The sequence below is a fragment of the Canis lupus genome, chromosome 3, assembly GCF_011100685.1.
Source record: "Canis lupus familiaris isolate Mischka breed German Shepherd chromosome 3, alternate assembly UU_Cfam_GSD_1.0, whole genome shotgun sequence".
NCBI lineage: Eukaryota > Metazoa > Chordata > Mammalia > Carnivora > Canidae > Canis > Canis lupus.
The window spans coordinates 30,324,868-30,342,951 of record NC_049224.1 but is presented as its reverse complement, the minus strand read 5'-3'; the positions used below and the strand labels follow the sequence as shown (position 1 = coordinate 30,342,951).

At 40.6% G+C, this 18,084-nt stretch overlaps 1 protein-coding gene and 1 long non-coding RNA gene across 3 annotated transcripts in view; one reads left to right on the top strand and one right to left on the bottom strand.

Annotated features, from left to right (window-relative positions):
* The window catches only part of IQGAP2 (IQ motif containing GTPase activating protein 2), a 287,444-nt gene that overhangs the window by 44,302 nt on the left and 225,058 nt on the right, over nucleotides 1–18,084 (top strand). For both annotated transcript variants that reach the window (XM_038532513.1, XM_038532512.1), the window contains exon 2: nucleotides 2,756–2,855. In XM_038532513.1, the coding sequence (XP_038388441.1) occupies nucleotides 2,791–2,855 (65 nt within the window). In that variant the 5' untranslated portion in view covers nucleotides 2,756–2,790. The remainder of the gene's footprint in view (nucleotides 1–2,755; nucleotides 2,856–18,084) is intronic.
* LOC119871177 lies at nucleotides 830–17,445 on the bottom strand. Its single transcript, XR_005356861.1, has 3 exons — nucleotides 17,073–17,445; nucleotides 15,999–16,040; nucleotides 830–1,088 (listed from the first exon to the last, which is right to left on the bottom strand). It is a non-coding gene; the product is annotated as an uncharacterized LOC119871177 (long non-coding RNA).

Here is an 18,084-nt window from a genome sequence, read left to right as displayed (position 1 = left end):
TGTCTTGGGGATGAAGTGTTAGGAAAAGTGGAGATGGAGGAATAGGTTAGGATATGTGGGCATGTCAGGGACCTTCCAAGAAAACTCGGGATAAGAAAATCAGAATTTGCAAAATATAGTCCTCATGGGATTATGGTCAGCTTACTTCATAAAGGTGGCTTTTCAGCACATGGTTGTGTGTTCGCTGTGTGCAAAGAACCATGATAAATGTGATGGGGGTGCATAGATGAATCAAGGGGCCTTTCTTGTACGGAATCTTCTTTTGTTGAGGGAGATGTGACTGAGCCTCTGTGATGAGTGGTGTAATAAAAGGGTGAACCAGAGTGCTGAGGAAGGTGGGTGGATCCTGGCTTGGCGATCCACAGAATTGTGCTTGAGGAGATGTCACACACAGAAGGTGGGAAAATGGCTCTCCAGGCACAGAGAAAGTGGAGAGCAGGAGCCCTTGAACCTGAAAGGTAGTGGTGTGGTCCTGGAATGCAGCACTGTCTGGAAGGAGTGGCTGGAATGCAGGTTTCATGGCGGCAGGAGTGGGTAAGACTTCGAGAACTTAGTTCTGGAGGAAATGGGGATCCATGGAAGGTTTTGTGAGGGAGGTTAACGTTAGCAGGACTGTGTCTTCCAAAGGAGCTCTGGTGGCAGTGCGGAGAACGCGTGGGGGAGGGGTGGCTGGGAGGCAATCTGAGGGAAGTTGCAAGAGTCCAGGGGAGAGATATTGAAGACCTGGAATCTTGGGGGCGGGGGGGGGGTTGCAGGTGTGGAAGAGGCTGGTTCCAGAGCTTGGTACTTTTCCTAAACTCAAGAGCTCTCTTCTAAAGTTCAAGTCAGATTGAATTTATTAAGAAAGAGAAGATGCTTTTGACAAACACCACAAATTTTTGTTGACCCTTATTCATACCACTGCTCCAGGAAGAGGTCTCCCTGTCTCAAGGGATGGAGCGGCACTGGGAAATTGGGAGTTGGAAGAAAGGCAGGATAGGAAGAGGGTGCTGAGATGTGTGGAAACTCCTGGCTGGTTGTGTCCAAGCCTGTCCTGGTGCTCTTCCATGGTTCCCCTCCCTCTTCTGCTGGTTTCTTTTCTTCCTCATCTATAAAAAAAGACATTTCCCTGAGTTCTTTCATACTGGTTTTGTTTTTCCATCCCATCCCCGCATTTCTAGCCCTAATGTTTCTACTTTTCCTTTGGTCAAATGACTTCCCATCCTGTTGGCTCAGCTGTAAAGTGGGACAAATTACCTGCTTCCTAGTGTCATGAGACTTATGTGAGACCATTCATAGGACGCGCAGCCTAAGGGCTTGAAACAAAGCATTGTGCTTGATAAATAAGCATCCAGCATGTTTGTATATGTTTCTGGAATTCCACCATATTTTTATTGATGTAAATTTAAGCCCATGTCTTTTGAGTTCTTTGAGGGTTTTGTACCACTTTTAGAATTTAAGCATTTAGCATGATATTTGCTCCAGTAAGAGCTCAAAATCGGAGCTTCATTCCTTTGGTCTGCCACAATGATATCTTGAACTCCTCATCCGAGGGCATGGAATTGGCCTTTTGTAAGGATGGACAGGTGACCTTAACTCTTCTGCTTGGAACCAGGGGTCTCATTTGTGGAATGGCTGATTGGAGCTGGTGGCTGGGAAAGAAAAAAGCATGCTGACGTGCCTGTCCCACGTGACTGTATCCCTGCTACGCATTCACCGTGTGTTCGTCAGATGAGTAACATAACAGACTAGAAGCCAAATTCATTTTATACGTATCAGAATTAAAGTTCAGGATTGAAGAGGAAAAAGGAGTTCCTTGTTAGGAGAAAGCAATGTTGTCATGAAAATGGACTGCGAGGAGTTGCCTGATGTGACAGTTAAGTGCCGTTGAGGCACTGGGCAGAGGAAATGCACTCAGGAGATGGGGAGGCCGTGTTCTCTACCGAAACAGCAAAGCTCAATTGTGAAGGTTCATAAACTGAGGTTTGTGTTGGCCTAGAGTGTGGGCTTGAAAACTGCTCAGCAGATGTCTCCTTTGTTTTCTTCTTTTGGCTCCCTGTCGACCAGGAAGGTTACCTTCACAAAGGCCAAGAAATATGTGAAGGAGGAATTTTAGAGACCTGGGCTTGGAGACTGTAAAGTAGGGTTTGCCTTGGGTGAAAAGCTTTAATTTCCTTTACGAGTGAGACAACACACATCCTGTAGATGAGTTGTTAGACGTCAGAGTTTCCAAGAAGGTCCAAGCTGAGCCACTGTGCCAATTCTACAGGTTTGTTACAAAAAGTTGTCACATGGGGACCGCACTCCAGTGGATTCGAGGCTGCCTAAGGTCTGCAGCCTCGTGTCTGTGAAAGATGCGGGCTGTTCTCATTGTATGCTGTGGTTTTAACCCGAACCCGTTTGACCTTGCTGTTTTTTTTTTTTTTTTTAAGATTTATTTATTTATTTATGATAGACATAGAGAGAGAGTGGCAGAGACACAGGAGGAGGGAGAAGCAGGCTCCATGCACCAGGAGTCAGATGTGGGATTCGATCCCGAGTCTCCAGGATCGCGCCCTGGGCCAAAGGCAGACGCTAAACCGCTGAGCCACCCAGGGATCCCCTGACCTTGCTGTTAGCAGCGACATTGTGCAACGATGCGAAGGCACCTCCCTGTGCCTCACGTGTCAGGCCCCTGCTTTCCGCGTTCTCCGTGGAAGCCTTCTGCGGCGGTTGGCCCCGGGGCTTGCGTGGTGGACACTGCCCCGCAGGTAATAGCTGTGTCCTCTGTTTTCAGCTATCGTGGACGATGAGAGGCTGTCTGCCGAGGAGATGGACGAGAGGCGGCGCCAGAACATGGCCTACGAGTACCTGTGCCACCTGGAGGAAGCCAAGAGGTGAGCCCCACGTGCACCGGGCCCTGCCCTCTCCCCACCCCTGGCCGTCCTGGCAGGAGCCGGAACGGGGGAAGGACCACAGGGCAGGACAAGGTGCCCACGACCAGGGTCAAGTACTAGCGAGGCGACCACTCCTTTTCTTCCTCAGCTTCTCCCAGGAAATCTCTGGCCAAAATGCAGATTTTTTTTCCGATTCCTCCTCTCCCTGGTTTGGATATGGGGGAGCAGCAAAGACTGAAATCAGCTTCCTTTTATTTATTTTCTTTTTACATTTTAAATTTTAATTCCAGTATTGGCAACCTACGGTGTTTGTTCTGCGTGTACGTGATTCAGCAGTTCTGTACCTTACTCAGTGCTCATCATAAGCGTGCTTTGATCCTTTTCTCTCAGAGCTTCCGCAGGTATTTTTCTCACCCCCACCCCGATAATGATAAATGCCCTATGGGACAGTATCATTTGGACTGAAGTCCATCGGTCACTAGGCTAGAGAGTAGCTTAACGACTGCAATCTCCTTTTAACCCATGGGTGTGTGACCACTGAGGATACATGGTCTCGAAAATCACATTGACTCCCTAAGACATTTTAGATTACAAGTAAACATTGGTTTCTCTGAGAAGAAAGTGAAGATAAACTTTATTTGTACTTAGGCCTCTGTGTCAGAGGAGTCAGAAGAACTTTGTCCTATGCTGGGTGAGTGCTGCTACCGTGCCCATATGCCATGAGTTACATTCTGATTTAGTGCTTTGTGCTGTAATCGAATAGCGATATTGTTCCACAGACAGATAATATGTTCCAGCTTTCTTAAGTATATAGAAAATAAACATTTAGATAATGGCCACTGGTGTTAATTATCTCTAATCACTGATAAATAGCTATCTACAGAGCTAGAAGAATGAAGTTTTAAATCAGTGTTGTGTAGAAGAACATTCAGTGACACACGAGCTAAATTAGCCTCAGAATTGCTTGAAAGGGGATTTTTCAGGGTTGTTTAATATTTCAACAGTATCTTGTAGCTCTAAACTCTGAAGACTACTTTTAAAGATTCTTAAATAGGTCTAAGTCGACAGGTTGCAGCTCACTGAAGACTCAATATCAGTAAGATTATTTAAAACATGCTTTTAGTCAAGTAGTTGATAACAAAGTTAAGGAGAGTGATTTGTAAACATTCAAAATAAACATGCTTTCAGAGAAAAAGTTTAGGGAGAGTTACTGGAAATTTTCTTTCTTCTTAAACACACTTTGTATTCTAAGTTTCTGTCTCTAGTTTTTCTAAGTGAGAAGCAGCGTCACAGAGGAGATGTGTGACTGGGAGTTACTGGACTGGATTTCCTGGTCCCAGCATTACCACTTAAGAGCTCTGTGACCTTGGGCAGGTCATCTAACCTGTGGGAACTTCAGTTTTGTCTCCTCTCTAATGGGATGATAAAGATGCAGTAAAGAGGTTTCATTGTGTCATAAAATGCTTAAATTAAAAAAAAATGTGTTAATGCCACCTGTCCTACATCATGGGCTTTCCCCCCCTAAAAATCAACTAAAATCATAAAGGCATGTGTTATATAAACTAGAGTGGCAGTCAGGTGTATGGTGATAAGCATAATTTTTTCCTAAATGTATCAAATGTATCAATACAGCTTGAAGAATAAGCCTTGTCATATTCTTTAACATTTTCAAAACTTTGTAGTTGAATTTTGTTTTAGAAAAGTCAACATAACAATTAGCCCAGGTTCTTTGAAGAAAGTTTAAGAATAATTTCATTGAAAGAAAAGACTATAAAATATACATGCAACCTCTCCTCTAAAGTAGTTTTATAGATTTATTTTACAAGAAGTGATTAGATGTAATACATATTTATGAATCTTATTAAGATCTGAATATCTTTTTGTGACTTTCAGGCAACCTGATTCTTGGTCATGGAGTCTATAAAAATTATGTGGTCATTAATACATATGTATATATTAATATGTGAACTATGATTTCAGAAAGCATGAGGTATAGAATTCTGATGGCCTTGAACTCAAGAAATAAATGAAGGCGAGACTTAGTCTATGCAAGAAATGGAGAGGGTTTGGCACGTGATTGTTTTACAATGCTCATAACTTAGGAATTTGTCATAGTGGGTTTATTATACTGCATGCATGCATGTGTGTCAATGTAAGTGTGGTTGGCTATGTCTTGTTTCTTAATTCAGTTGAATTGACTTCGGTGTGTTTTAACTAAAAATGTGTAGGTTCTGTCTTTGTGCCTCTCTTTTTTCGTTCTAGAAGTGAGAGCTGGAAGACTATGTTTGCATGTCCCGTGACTCAGAATTTGTAAAAACTCAAAACTACAGTAGTACATTATATATTTAATTTTGCTTTTATTAATTTCAACATTCTGGGATAATTATTAAACCATTTAAAAGTTACTTCATTCAGAGGAGATATCTACTAACAAAAAGTATGATGGACTAATATGAGCAATTATAAGCCAAGAAATAAGTATAAGATAATCTAGATGAAATGGGCAAATTTTAGAAATCCATAAACTATCAAAACTGACTCAAAAAGAAATAAAAAATATGAATAGACTTATAACAAGCAAAAAGATTGAGTTAGTAATCAAAAACTGGCCTATTTTTCTAGAAAATATTATTTTTTAAAAAGATTTTATTTATTTATTCATGAGAGGCAGAGAGACACAGGCAGAAGGAGAAGCAGGCTCCATGCAGGGAGCCCAATGTGGGACTTGATCCCGAGACTCCAGGATCAAGCCCTGGGCCAAAGACAGGCGCTAAACCGCTGAGCCACCCAGGGATCTCCTTTCTAGAAAATATTAGAGGAGGGAACACTTCCCAACTCATTGTATTAAGACCAGTATTTCTTTGATATCACAACCAGACAAAGATACCTCAAGAACGTGATAGACCAACATTCTTTATGAATACAAATACAAAAATCCTCAACAAAATAGTAGCAAACCACGTCCAGTAACATATATAAGGCATTATATACCATGAAGTGGGATTTATCCCAGACATGCAAGTTTAGTTTAACTCAAAAATCAATCAAGATAACTCAGTGCAGAAAAAAGTCTTTTCAAAAGAGAAAACTGGTATTACTCATGCACAAAATTGAATTTGGATCCCTGTTTCATGCATAATCTAATATAAATGTGAGAACAGCAACTACAAAACTCCCAAAAGAAAACAGGAGTGAATCTTTGTGATCTTGGGTTAAACAATTCCTTCTGAGACTTGACACCAAAAGCACAAGCAAAAAAGAAAACTGACAAATTAGCATCACAAAAATTAAGTTTGATTCAAAGGATATTTAAAAAGTGAAAAGACAACCTATGAAATGGGAGAAAATATTTGCAAATCATATATCTGATTAGTGATTTATATCCAGAATAAAGAACTCTTACAACTCAATGTAAAAAGCAAAAACCCAATTTTGAAGTGGGAAGAGGTTCTGAATAGTATTTCACCAAATAAGATACAAATGTACAATTAGAATAGGACAGGGTGCTTAATACCAGCTGTTAGGAAAATTATAACTTCACACTAGAATAGTTATAATCAAAAAGGCTGACAATACCAAGTATTTGCAAGGATGAGGGAAGGTACTGGTTGGGTTGCAAGATGGTACAGCTACTTTTTTTAGAGATTTATTTATTTGAGAGAGAGAGAGTGATAGAGGGAGAGGGAGAGAATCTCAGGCAAGCTCTCTGCTGAGCATGGAGCCCAACACAGTGCTTGAGCTCATGACCCTGAGTTCATGACCCGAGCCAAAAGCAAGAATTGGCCACTCAACCAACTGAGGCACTCAGGTGCCCCAGGGCAGCTACTTATTAAAACTAAATATGTAGTTACCACATGACACAGCGATTGCACCACCAGGTATATACACAAGAAAACTGGAAATCTGTGCACGCAAACCTACACATAAGTGGTCAGTGAAGGGTTATTCATAAGAGCAGAAAGTGAAAATAACCCAATGTCCATCTACTAATGAATAAACAGAATGTAGTATATCCCTACAATGAAATATTATTCATCTATAAAACTATAAAATCAAATTCAATAATGTATAAAAAATACTAAATAAATTACAACCAAGTGAGATTTATCCCAGGTGTGCAAGTCTGGTTGAACATTTGAAAATCAGTTAGTGTGACCTATCATTTCAACAGGCTAAATAAGAAAAATCATATGATTATGTCAAAATATCAGTGCAGAAAAGGCATTTAACAAAATGCAACACTTACTCATGATAAAAATTCTTGGTTAGTGGGGAATAGAGGGGAACACCCCCAGTTTGAGAAAGACTGAACAGAAACATCATGCTTAAAGCTAACATCATACTTAATGTTGAGAAGCTCAGACTTTTCCCATTAAGATCAGATAGATACAAGGCAACGATGTTCCGTCTCACCACTCCTTTTCAACATTGTACTGGAAGTTCTAGCTAATACAATAAAATAAAGGAGGAAAACAAAATATAAACAGATTGGAAAGGAAGATATAAAACTGGATTTCTGGGACACCTGGTGGCTCAGCGGTTGAGCGTCTGCCTTTGGCCCAGGGCATGATCCCGGAGTTCCAGGATCGAATCCCACATTGGGCTCCCTGCAGGGAGCCTGCTTCTCCCTCTGCCTCTATCTCTGCCTCTTTCTCTCTGTATGTCTCATGAATAAAGAAAATATTTAAAAAAAGAAAACTGGATTTCTTCACAGATGACGTAATTGTGTAAAAAACCTGAAAGAACTAAGAAAAACTGGAACTAATAAGCAATTGCAGCAGACTTGCAGGATACAAGATTATATACAGAAGTCTATCACTTTTCTACATACCAGTAAAGAACAAGTGGAATTTGAAATTTAAAAAGATTCCATTTACATTAGAACTCAAGAAATGAATTACTTAAGTAAAAATTTAATAAAATACAGACAAACTCTATATGAGGGAAACTATCAAATTCTGATGAAGTAGAAGAGAGAAGAACTAAATAAATGGAGAGATATTTCATGTTTATGGATAGGAAGACTTTTTTTTCAGTTTTTTTTAATAAATTTATTTTTTATTGGTGTTCAATTTGCCAACATATAGAATAACACCCAGTGCTCATTCCATCAAGTGCCCCCCTCAGTGCCCGTCACCCAGTCACCCCCACCCCCCGCCCACCTCGCCTTCCACCACCCCTAGTTCATTTCCCGGAGTTAGGAATCTCTCATGTTCTGTCTCCCTTTCTGATATTTCCCACTCATTCTTTCTCCTTTCCCCTTTATTCCTTTTCACTATTTTTTATATTCCCCAAATTAATGAGACCATATAATGTTTGTCCTTCTCCGATTGACTTATTTCACTCAGCATAATACCCTCCAGTTCCATATGGATAGGAAGACTTAATATTAAGTGGTCACTTCTTCCCATCTTGATCTATAGATTTAATGCAATGTCAGTCAAAATGTCAAGTTACTTTTTGCGTATTGACAACATGATTCTATATTTTACATGGAGAATCAAAAGACCTAGAAAAGCTAACATAATATTAAAGGAGAACAAAGATGGAAGACTGACACTTCTGGACATTAAATTTTAATATAAAGCTCTAGTGATGAAGACAGTGGCTTTGGTGAAACATGAGACAAATAGATCAGTGAAAGAAAATGGAAAACCCTTGGGCAGCCCGGGTGGCTCAGCGGCTTAGCACCGCCTTCAGTCCAGGTCGTGATCCTGGAGACCCAGTATCAAGTTCCATGTTGGGCTTCCTGCGTGGAGCCTGCTTCTCCCTCTGCCTGTGTCTCTGCCTCCCTCTCTCTCTCTCTCTCTCTCTCTCTCGGCTAAGTAAATAAATAAAATCTTTTTTTAAAAAAATGGAAAACCCAGAAATAGACCTCTATAAGTACAGTCAGTTATTGACAAAGGAGCAAACCAATACAATGGAGGAAAGGTTGTCTTTTCAACAAATGGTGCTAAAACAACTGGACATGCAAAAAATGAATCTAGATCTTAGACTCCATACTCTTCACAAAATATACCATCGTACCCCTCATAAGAGACACCTCAAATAGAAAAAGAAAAAGTACAAAACTTTAAAAAGAAAGGATAAAACTTACGTGAAAATGAGTATGGTAGTGGTTTTTAAGATACAGCACCTATAGCATGCTCCATGAAGGAAAAAATTGGTAAGCTGGATTTTATTAAAATTAAAAATTCCAAAAAAAAAAATCCTGCTCTGCAAAAGGCAATGTCAAGAGAATAAGAAAGTCCACAGACTGGTAGAAAATATTTGCAAAACACATAGCTGATAAAGGGCTGTGACCCAAAATTTGTAAAGAACTCTTAAAACCAAATAATAAGAAAAGAACTAGATTAAAGCATGAGCTATGGGATGCCTGGGTGGGTCAGTGCTTTAGCCCCTGCCTTTGGCCCAGGGCATGATCCTGGAGTCCTGGGATCGAGTCCTGCATTGGGCTCCACGCATGGAGCCTGCTTCTCTCTCTGCCTATGTCTCTGCCTCTCTCTGTGTTTCTCATGAATAAATAAATAAAATCTTTTTTTTTTTTTTAAAGAATGAGCTAAAAAAAAAAAAGAATGAGCTAAAAACCTTAACAGACACATCACCAAAGAAGACATACAAATGGCAAATAAGCATAGAAAATGATGCTCCACATCATATGTTATCAAGGATGTGCAAAATAAAACAAGAAATCACTGTACATTTAGCAGCATGGCCAAAATCTGAAACATTGACACCACTAAATACTGTGAGTATTTGAAGCAACAGGAACTCTCTCATTGCTCATGGAAATGCAAAGTGGTATAGTCACTTTGGAAGACAGTTTGACAGTTTATTTAAAAACTGAACATACTCTTGCCATACGATCCAGCTATCATGCTCCTATTTATCTGATGGAATGAAGTCTTAGACACACACACACACACACGCATACACACACACCTTCTAAATGGGTGTTGATGAAAGGGTGTTTTTTTTTTTTTTTTTTTAGACTTTATTTATTAGAGAGCGCACAAGCAGGGGGAGAGACAGAGGGAGAGGGAAAAGCAGACTCCCCAGCCGAGCAGGGACCCTGATGCAGGGCTCATCCCAGTACCCTAAGATCATGTCCTGAGGTGAAGGCAGATGCTTAACTGACCGAGCCACCCAGGTACCCCTGAAATATTTTTTTAATAATAATTAAAGTTGGCCATGACCAAGATGTCCTTCAGTAGGTGAATAAAAGATACATTGTGGTATATCCAGACATTGGAAAGAAGTGAACTATCAAGCCATGATAAGCCCTGGAGGAACTTTAAATGCATAGTCCAAAGTGAAATAAGCCAATTGCGGTGGCTACATCCTACACGATTCCAACTATTACATTCTGGAAAAGAATGTAAAACTGTAACTGTAAAAACTGTCAGTTTTGGGGGGAGGAGGATGAAAAGATGGGGCAGAGAGAATTTTTAGGATAATAAAAATAATCTATATGACGTTACAATGATAAATGTATCTGTCCAGACTCACAGAATGTGTAACACCAGGAGTGAAGCATAATGTAACAATGGAATTTGGATGATTACTATGAGTCCATGTTAGGTTCATCAATTAGACCAAATGTTCCAGTCTGGTGCAGGATGTTGATAATGGGAGAGATTATGCATGTGTGAGGGCAGGGGATATATGGGAAATTTCTGTATCTTTCATTTTTGTTGTGAATCTAAAACTATTAAAATTGGTGGTAAAGAATGAAATACTGATACATACTTCAACACAGATGGATAGTAGAATATACTAAGTGAAAGAAGCCAGACACAAAAGGCCACTCACTGTATAATTCTATCCATATGAAGTATCCAGGAAAGGCAGATCCGTGGAGACAGATCATAGATCATGGGCTGCCTTGGCTCGGGGGAAGAGGGGTGGGAGAGTGAGTGATAATTGGTATGAAGTTTGTTCTTGCAAGATCAAAAATGTTCTCAAATTGATGGTGGTGATGGTTGTATAATTCTGAGCGTATTAAAAATTACCCAATTGTAGACTTTAAAAGGGTAAATGTGTGGTATATAAAGTATATCTATATTAAACTATATCTTATTAAAACCATTATGAAAGAAAAGTTCCTTCGACTAGACTAGCTTGGAGAAGTCCTTAGTAAAGCTGTTAAATAAGGCTAAATGGCATTTTGCAGACAAAATAGTCATAGAAGGTATGGCAGAGATACATGGCTTGTCCAAAGAGTATTCGTTTTATAGTTTTTGAGCACCCACTGTGTATAAATAGGTGCAATAGGGTCACTTGGATCTAATTAGATCAAGCAATTAATAACGTGCCCAAAAAAGCTGTTTAGTTAAAGCTTTTACTCATGAGCTTAAAATTATTTTCTTCACTTTTGTTTGCTCTGTTAATCTCTCTACATGTGTGTACATGAGTGTCTCCCTGTATGTAACCCATCATTCTCCTAAATATCTCTACCATGTTCACCTCTCTACCTTACCACAAGCCCCCCTGAAGGTGGTGAGGGGGTACGAGGCTTCTAACCTCTCTTTCTAGATTACTGCCATGGTCTCTGACTGCTTTCTCCACTCCTCTGGGCTCCTTTAATCTTTAATCTGTATCATATTCAGATGAATTTCTTCAGAACTCTGATCTGTTGTGGCCAACCCTTTTGAAAACCACCCAGTGGTTTCTCAGTTTTCCTAGAATAAAGACTAAACCCTTTTATAGGGCCTCATAAGCTCTGCAGAGTCTCATCCTTATGGCCTGGACTCCAGTTTCATATTGTGTGCCCTGTTCCCTAATTGCTCTATATTCCAGCCACATTGACCCTTTTTCCATGTTCCTCCTCTGCAGGACCTTTGCATATACTATTCCCTTTTCCTGTTGATACAGTTAGACATTATGGTCTTTAAATCTCAGCTCACTTTTTCAGGGAGTCCTTCTTTGACAGGTCCATGTAGGTCAAATACCCCTATTACAAGGTCCCATGACATCCTATCCATCACATACTTGAATGAATTACTTAATGCCCAGTTTTGAATTATTATTCTTTGCTCATTAATTAGGATTAGTTGTACTCTGTTTTCTGTATGTTTTCATGGAGGTAACCAGTAGAATGTGAATTAGATTCGTGGTAGTTGAGATTCTAGATGGTTTGGCTAGACTTCTAGCCTAAAGGTAAAATTTAATCTTAGCCTCAGTGAAAAAATTCCATATTGAATTTAGATGATTGCTGCCATCCATGTGACCCAATGGGTTATGAAGCTGGGAATCCTACACAGCTGAATGATCCCACAGTGAACTAGAAGTTACCCAGAGAAAGACATAGAGTATTTTTCAGTGAATGAAAGAATGATTGGCTGAATGAAGAAAGGAAAAGGCCACCTGTATATTAAGATGACTTATGGCTGAAATTATTGCACATAGTTGATAAAATTATGACTTCTGGGCATATGGACTTGATAATTAAGTCTCAAAATACTAATGTTAATAACAAGGGGAAATATGAAAGGCACATTTGTAGGACTGAAAAAGAGAGATAACTGCTTTCTTTCTTTTTTTTTTAAAGATTTATTTATTTATGATAGAGAGAGAGAGAGAGAGAGAGGCAGTGACACAGGCAGAGGAATAAGCAGGCTCTGTGCCGGGAGCCTGACGCGGGACTTGATCCTGGGACTCCAGGATCGCGCCCTGGCCCAAAGGCAGGCACTAAACTGCTGAATCACCCAGGGATCCCTTTCTTTTCTTTTCTTTTCTTTTCTTTTCTTTTCTTTTCTTTTCTTTTCTTTTCTTTTCTTTTCTTTTCTTTTCTTTTCTTTTCTTCTTTCTTTTTCTCCTTTCCTTTCCTTTCCTTTCCTTTCCTTTCCTTTCCTTTCCTTTCTTTCCTTTTTTTCTTTCTTTCTCTTCTCTTCTCTTTCTTTTTCTCTCATTTATTTTGAGATAACTGCTTTATAAAGTGGCTCTTGACCCAGTGTTTCTCCATAAGCTAAAGAGTTTGTGTGAATGCCTGAAGAGCCAATCATATTTTGGGGGGGAGACAGAGGATATCTGGCATGTGTACTAGTTGCCCATAACTGTGTAACAAATTACTCTAAAACTTAGCAGCTTAAAACAGTGAACATTTATCTCACACTTTTTGAGAGTCGACAATCTGTTCATAGTTTAACTAGGTCCTCTGTCATTCAGTGTCTCATAAATGACTATCACAAAGTTCAAGCAGGGCAGATCTGCTTCCAAGCTCAGTCATGGTGTTGGCAGGATTCAGTTCCTGATGGACATTTGGACTGAGGACCCCAGTTCATTGCTGTTGTTGGCCACAGGCCTCCCTCAGTTCCTTGACATATGGGCTTCTCTGTGGGGCAGCTCACAGTATGGCAGCTGGCTTCCTTCGGTGAGCAAGGAAGAAAGGGCAAGTAAGATGGAAGCCAGAGCCCCTTTATAATCTATTCTTAGAAGTGGTGTCCCATAGTTTGTTGCGTTCTATTCATTAGAATCAAGTTACTAAATCCACATGTGTTCAAGGGAAGAAGATTACAGAAAGGCATGAATTCTAGAGGGCTACTTCTAAAATACATTAGGGGACAAGCTGCCTTCTATAGGGTGTATACATATCCTATCGCAGTTGACCCCAGACTAAAGGGGGAAAATCCTCTTTATACTGCCAGAACGCAAATTAGGAATTGGCTAGTGTCTTGGTCTAAATGATGATGGTACTAAGGTTATTTATTCCTTGATATCTTTGAATTGTGAACTATTTTGGACTAAGCTTTTCATTCTTCTACCATTTTAAATAATGCCAAATGGATTTTTAAGTTTTTTCAGGTAGACCCTGAAAGCTGTCTTGATATAGTTTCTTTGCTGTGGGTATTTTGCTGAAATGGAGCTGTTAAGACAAGTCTGCCGCTCATATGGACTTTGAAAGCTTCCTTCTGAGAGACACAAGAGAGAGAGAGAAGCAGAGACATAGGCAGAGGGAGAAGCAGGCTCCATGCAGGGAGCCTGATATGGGACTCGATCCCAGGACCCCGGGATCATGCCCTGTGCCGAGGGCAAGTGCTCAGCCACTGAGCCACCCAGGCATCCCTGAAAGTTTATGATGCCAGAAATCCTGTCATTTAAATTAAAAGAGTTAATCCCCCCCCAAAAAAGTAGTTCTGTTGAGTAGATTTCATATTAACCTCTCCAAAATGTATTTCAATAGTGAAAATTAGTCTTTTTAAAAGAACTTTATTTCTTTAGTTTTTTTAGGACAACTGTGCAAAAAATCTAAGTTGGAGAGTTCTCTTTGGGAAAACGCTGGGTTGAGGAGGGAAATCAAACTGGAGCCATTGTGAAGGTCAGGGAATGGGAGAGGGCATCTTGGCAAGAGAAGGAGAGGGAATTTGCAAATTATACTTGGGCAAGTGGTTATGAATGGGGCTGCTGTTTGTTTCCCAAGGAAGTTCCTGAAATATTATATTTCTTTTTTATGGAAAGAGAAAATGCTACAAATCTCTGGTGTGCTTACTTTTTCTGTCCTACCCCTGAAAATAAACAAAGCAAAAGTCTTCCCTCAAGACTTATGTGATGGACTTGTTTAGAAATATTATCTTCAAAGAGCTCTTTATGTGAGCTAAGCTGTTCTTTGTATAAGTGAGTCTGGGACAGTTTCATATGTGTCCTGGAAAAGAAACAAAACACGGGTGTGATTCCTTTTGTTTCTGTGCTTACAACTCCGATACCAAAAAGACACCTCATTGATGAGATCAAGTCTCAAGCTCTGGCTTTACCTAGTAGGGAGGTAGAGAATTAGATTGGAAAGGAGAAATGCTTCAAATGTTGAAGCAAGTGAGAAGGATGAATATGGGATTACCTAACACTGAATATTTGGGACTGCTTTAAGAAAATGAATCTTATGACTGACGAATGGTTTAGAAAATCCACTGGGTTTCTTCTACAGGTTTGGACCTCACTGCCTTTCTTTCCAAAGGATGCTGCCTATGGCTGTTAAGTGACACTGATAGAAACTAGGAATTTGGAAGAAAATACCTTTCTTTTTTTTTTTTTTTAAAGATTTTATTTTATTTACTCATGAGAGATAGAGTGAGAGACAGAGGCAGAGGGAGAAGCAGGCTCCATGCAGGGGTCCCGACATGGGACTCGATCACGGGTCTCCAGGATCACACCCTGGGCTGCAGGCGGCGCTAAACCGCTGCACCATCGGGGCTGCCCAGAAAATACCTTTCTTGGTCATCAACCCATTAAGAGACATGTTGTTGCTCTGTGAAAAATGTTAATGAACTATTTTTTAAAAGAGTTTATTTATTCATGAGACACAGAGAGAGACAGAGACATAGGCAGAGGGAGAAGCAGGCAGGCTCCCTGCAAGGAGCCTGATGCGGTGCTGGGATCATGCCCTGAGCCCAAGGAGCTCAAACACAGAGCTCAACCCAGGTGTCCCTATTGAGGAATCTTAATTGTATTTGCAAAACTTAAATAGCGCATATATTTCCATAGCATTTCCTCCTTCTTCCTTGTTCTCTCCCTGGCTCTGATGTCACCTTTGCTGTCCAAGGGAACAAGATGAAACATGGGCTGGCTCCATGCAGTGGCTGGCAGGCTGGTGGGGCAGAGGTACAGCTGAGTTGACAGCAGGGGCCCTTCTCGGGGTATGGCTCCTGGGTGAGGGGAGGTCCTGTCTCCTAGGAGTGGCCTGTCTGGACATGCTTTCCAATTAGCTTGCTTTGGGAGCCACATGCCACAGAGGTCCAGGACCTTTATGACACCCAGGGCTTGTCCCCCTGAGGTCTATATCAAAAATAGAGAGATGGAGTAATCTCTCAGGAGAACAAGTCTTCAGGGCCAGCCAACAGGGGATAACCTCAGATAAGATTTGGGCTTAATGGGGTGTATCCATGGCACAAGAGGAGGCATGGTACCAGCCAGCCCAACCTGCCAGGGGCTGCTGCTTATAGCTGGGCCCTCGGGGAACATTATTCATGAAATGTTGGTGCTGAGGTCCATCTGGGTGGTAATCAGGGGGTTGTTCATGGCACTGGAATAGAAGAGTCAGATATTAAAGATGTGAAGGGAGAAGCCCCAGGGTTTGGCAGAGAACTAGATTTGAGGGACAGAGGACACCAGGAAGTCAGATGCTTTGGGACAGATCCAGGCTGGACTTACCTGACTCAGCCACACATCTTGTATAGTCTCTGTCAGAAGAGCCTGGGGTTGGAATACAGAGTTGAGAGACCTTTTTAAGTTTCACATACTCTGTGTCCTAGCCTTGGGTATGTATTGGGCAGGTGCCAGTCAGGTGTGGTCTGATAGAGCGAAGCTTAACTTCTCAGAATGCTGGTATTTTTAAATATAAATCAATACTCATCATCTCCAGCCAAAGAGAAGTTGAGCAACTGATATTTGATCCCAAAGTCTGTATTTGTTTCCAGGCTCTTTGAAGTTGGAGAGCTGGGACAGGTGAGGCATTTCCATGGTCACAAATATACTTTACTGTAGGGTTAGCAGGTGAGTGGCCTCTCCCCAGGCACAATGCCCAAAGCACTCCACTTAAAAAGGGTTATCCCCATTTTACAGATGGAGGAAACAAGTCTTGGAAAAACTGAAGGAATTTTTCCAGGGTCAATAGCCAACAAGTGAAAACAATATTCCATCCCAGGTCTGTCAGTTTCAAAGACTATGATTAAAAATGAACACACACTGAAAAGAAAAAAACAAACAAAAACGAACACACTGTCTCATTATTTCTCTTTATTTATATTTTTTGTCTCATTATTTCTTAATGTGTTTGATCATGTCTTCAAGTTCAGAACTCTTTGGTTTTGGCGGCCTTGGTTTTGGGGTTCTATATAGACTAGCTTTTTTCTGGGTCTTTTTTTTTAATTTTATTTATTCATGATAGAGACAGAGACAGAGACACAGGCAGAGGGAGAAGCAGGCTCCATGCAGGGAGCCCGACGTGGGACTCGATCCCAGGACTCCAGGATCATGCCTTGCGCCAAAGGCAGGCACTAAACCACTGAGCCACTCAGGGATCCCCTATTTTTTAGGTCTTGATCAGCCTTCACTATTTGAGCTTTGATGGAATCAGCATAGTAGGACCATCTGCTGGGTTTAAAAAAAAATTTCTCTCTCTCCTCCCTCTCTCTCTTTCTCTTTTAACCTTTCCTGTGGCTTGTTTGCTTGTTTCTGTTTTGTTTTAACTAGTACTTGGACTAGTAGTTCTGGGGGAGAATTTACCTTATATACTCCCTCCCGTTCTTGTCTCTTGTCTGTCTTCTGGTAGACTTCTTGGAATTTTAGTAGGAATTTGCACTTCTCTGTGATGTAGACTTTCTTTTCCTCTCACCCAGGCTAGTTTTGGTGCCTCTTTGTTCTTGGTTGGGTCTGGATTCTACATTCAATTTACCGATTGTCTTTTTGGTTCTGTCACTACTAAAACTGGCTTGAGAAAATGCTCTGCCTTCTTGTTGAAACATCAAAAAGTACAAATAGCAAACATGCTGAGGTCTCTTCCTTCCTGTAGGCACCTCCCCACCAGATGCTGCCTCATGCTGTGATGCTTATAATTCATAAAACAGTGTCATTATTCAAGGCCTTAGAGGAACTCTAAGGAGGGCTGCTGGGGGAAAACAATTCTAGAAGGTAGCTAGAGAATGATTGTTTTGTATCTTCCATTGTAGAATGTAGAATGCTCTTCCATTGCTTTTTTTGGTCTGAACACTTGTTATCCTCTAGCAGTGTACAAATCTCCACTATGTATATGGGGACACTGAGTCTCAGAGAAGTTCATTGACTTACCCATTCCAGGGTGGAGTTCCTGGTAGATTTGGAATTGGGATAAAGTCTCCTGGCCATTTGACAATTGCTCTTTTGTCCAACTCATGTTGATCAAAGTATTAGTAAAAAGCTCAATGGTGAAAATATACAAAAATGAAAATATTAAACTTACATTGTTTGGTAAATTCAGTTGAAGTTTGCTTTTAGTTTTATATTGAGTTCATAGTATGAGGGAGTTAGCCATTTGTACATTTTTGTTGTTTATTTTACATTTTGCTGAGAAGCTTGAACGTGCTAAAATAAGAGTTCAGGAATTCAGTTCTAGTCATTTCCATACTCTCCTCAGTTAGTCTTCCTTGGCTTAGATGGTCATTGATAATATATATATATTTTTTTACCTTCAATTAATTCGTAATAGAGTTGTTCCTGCCTCAAGGATTTCACAGAACAAAAGTTGAGGCAGCCACATCAC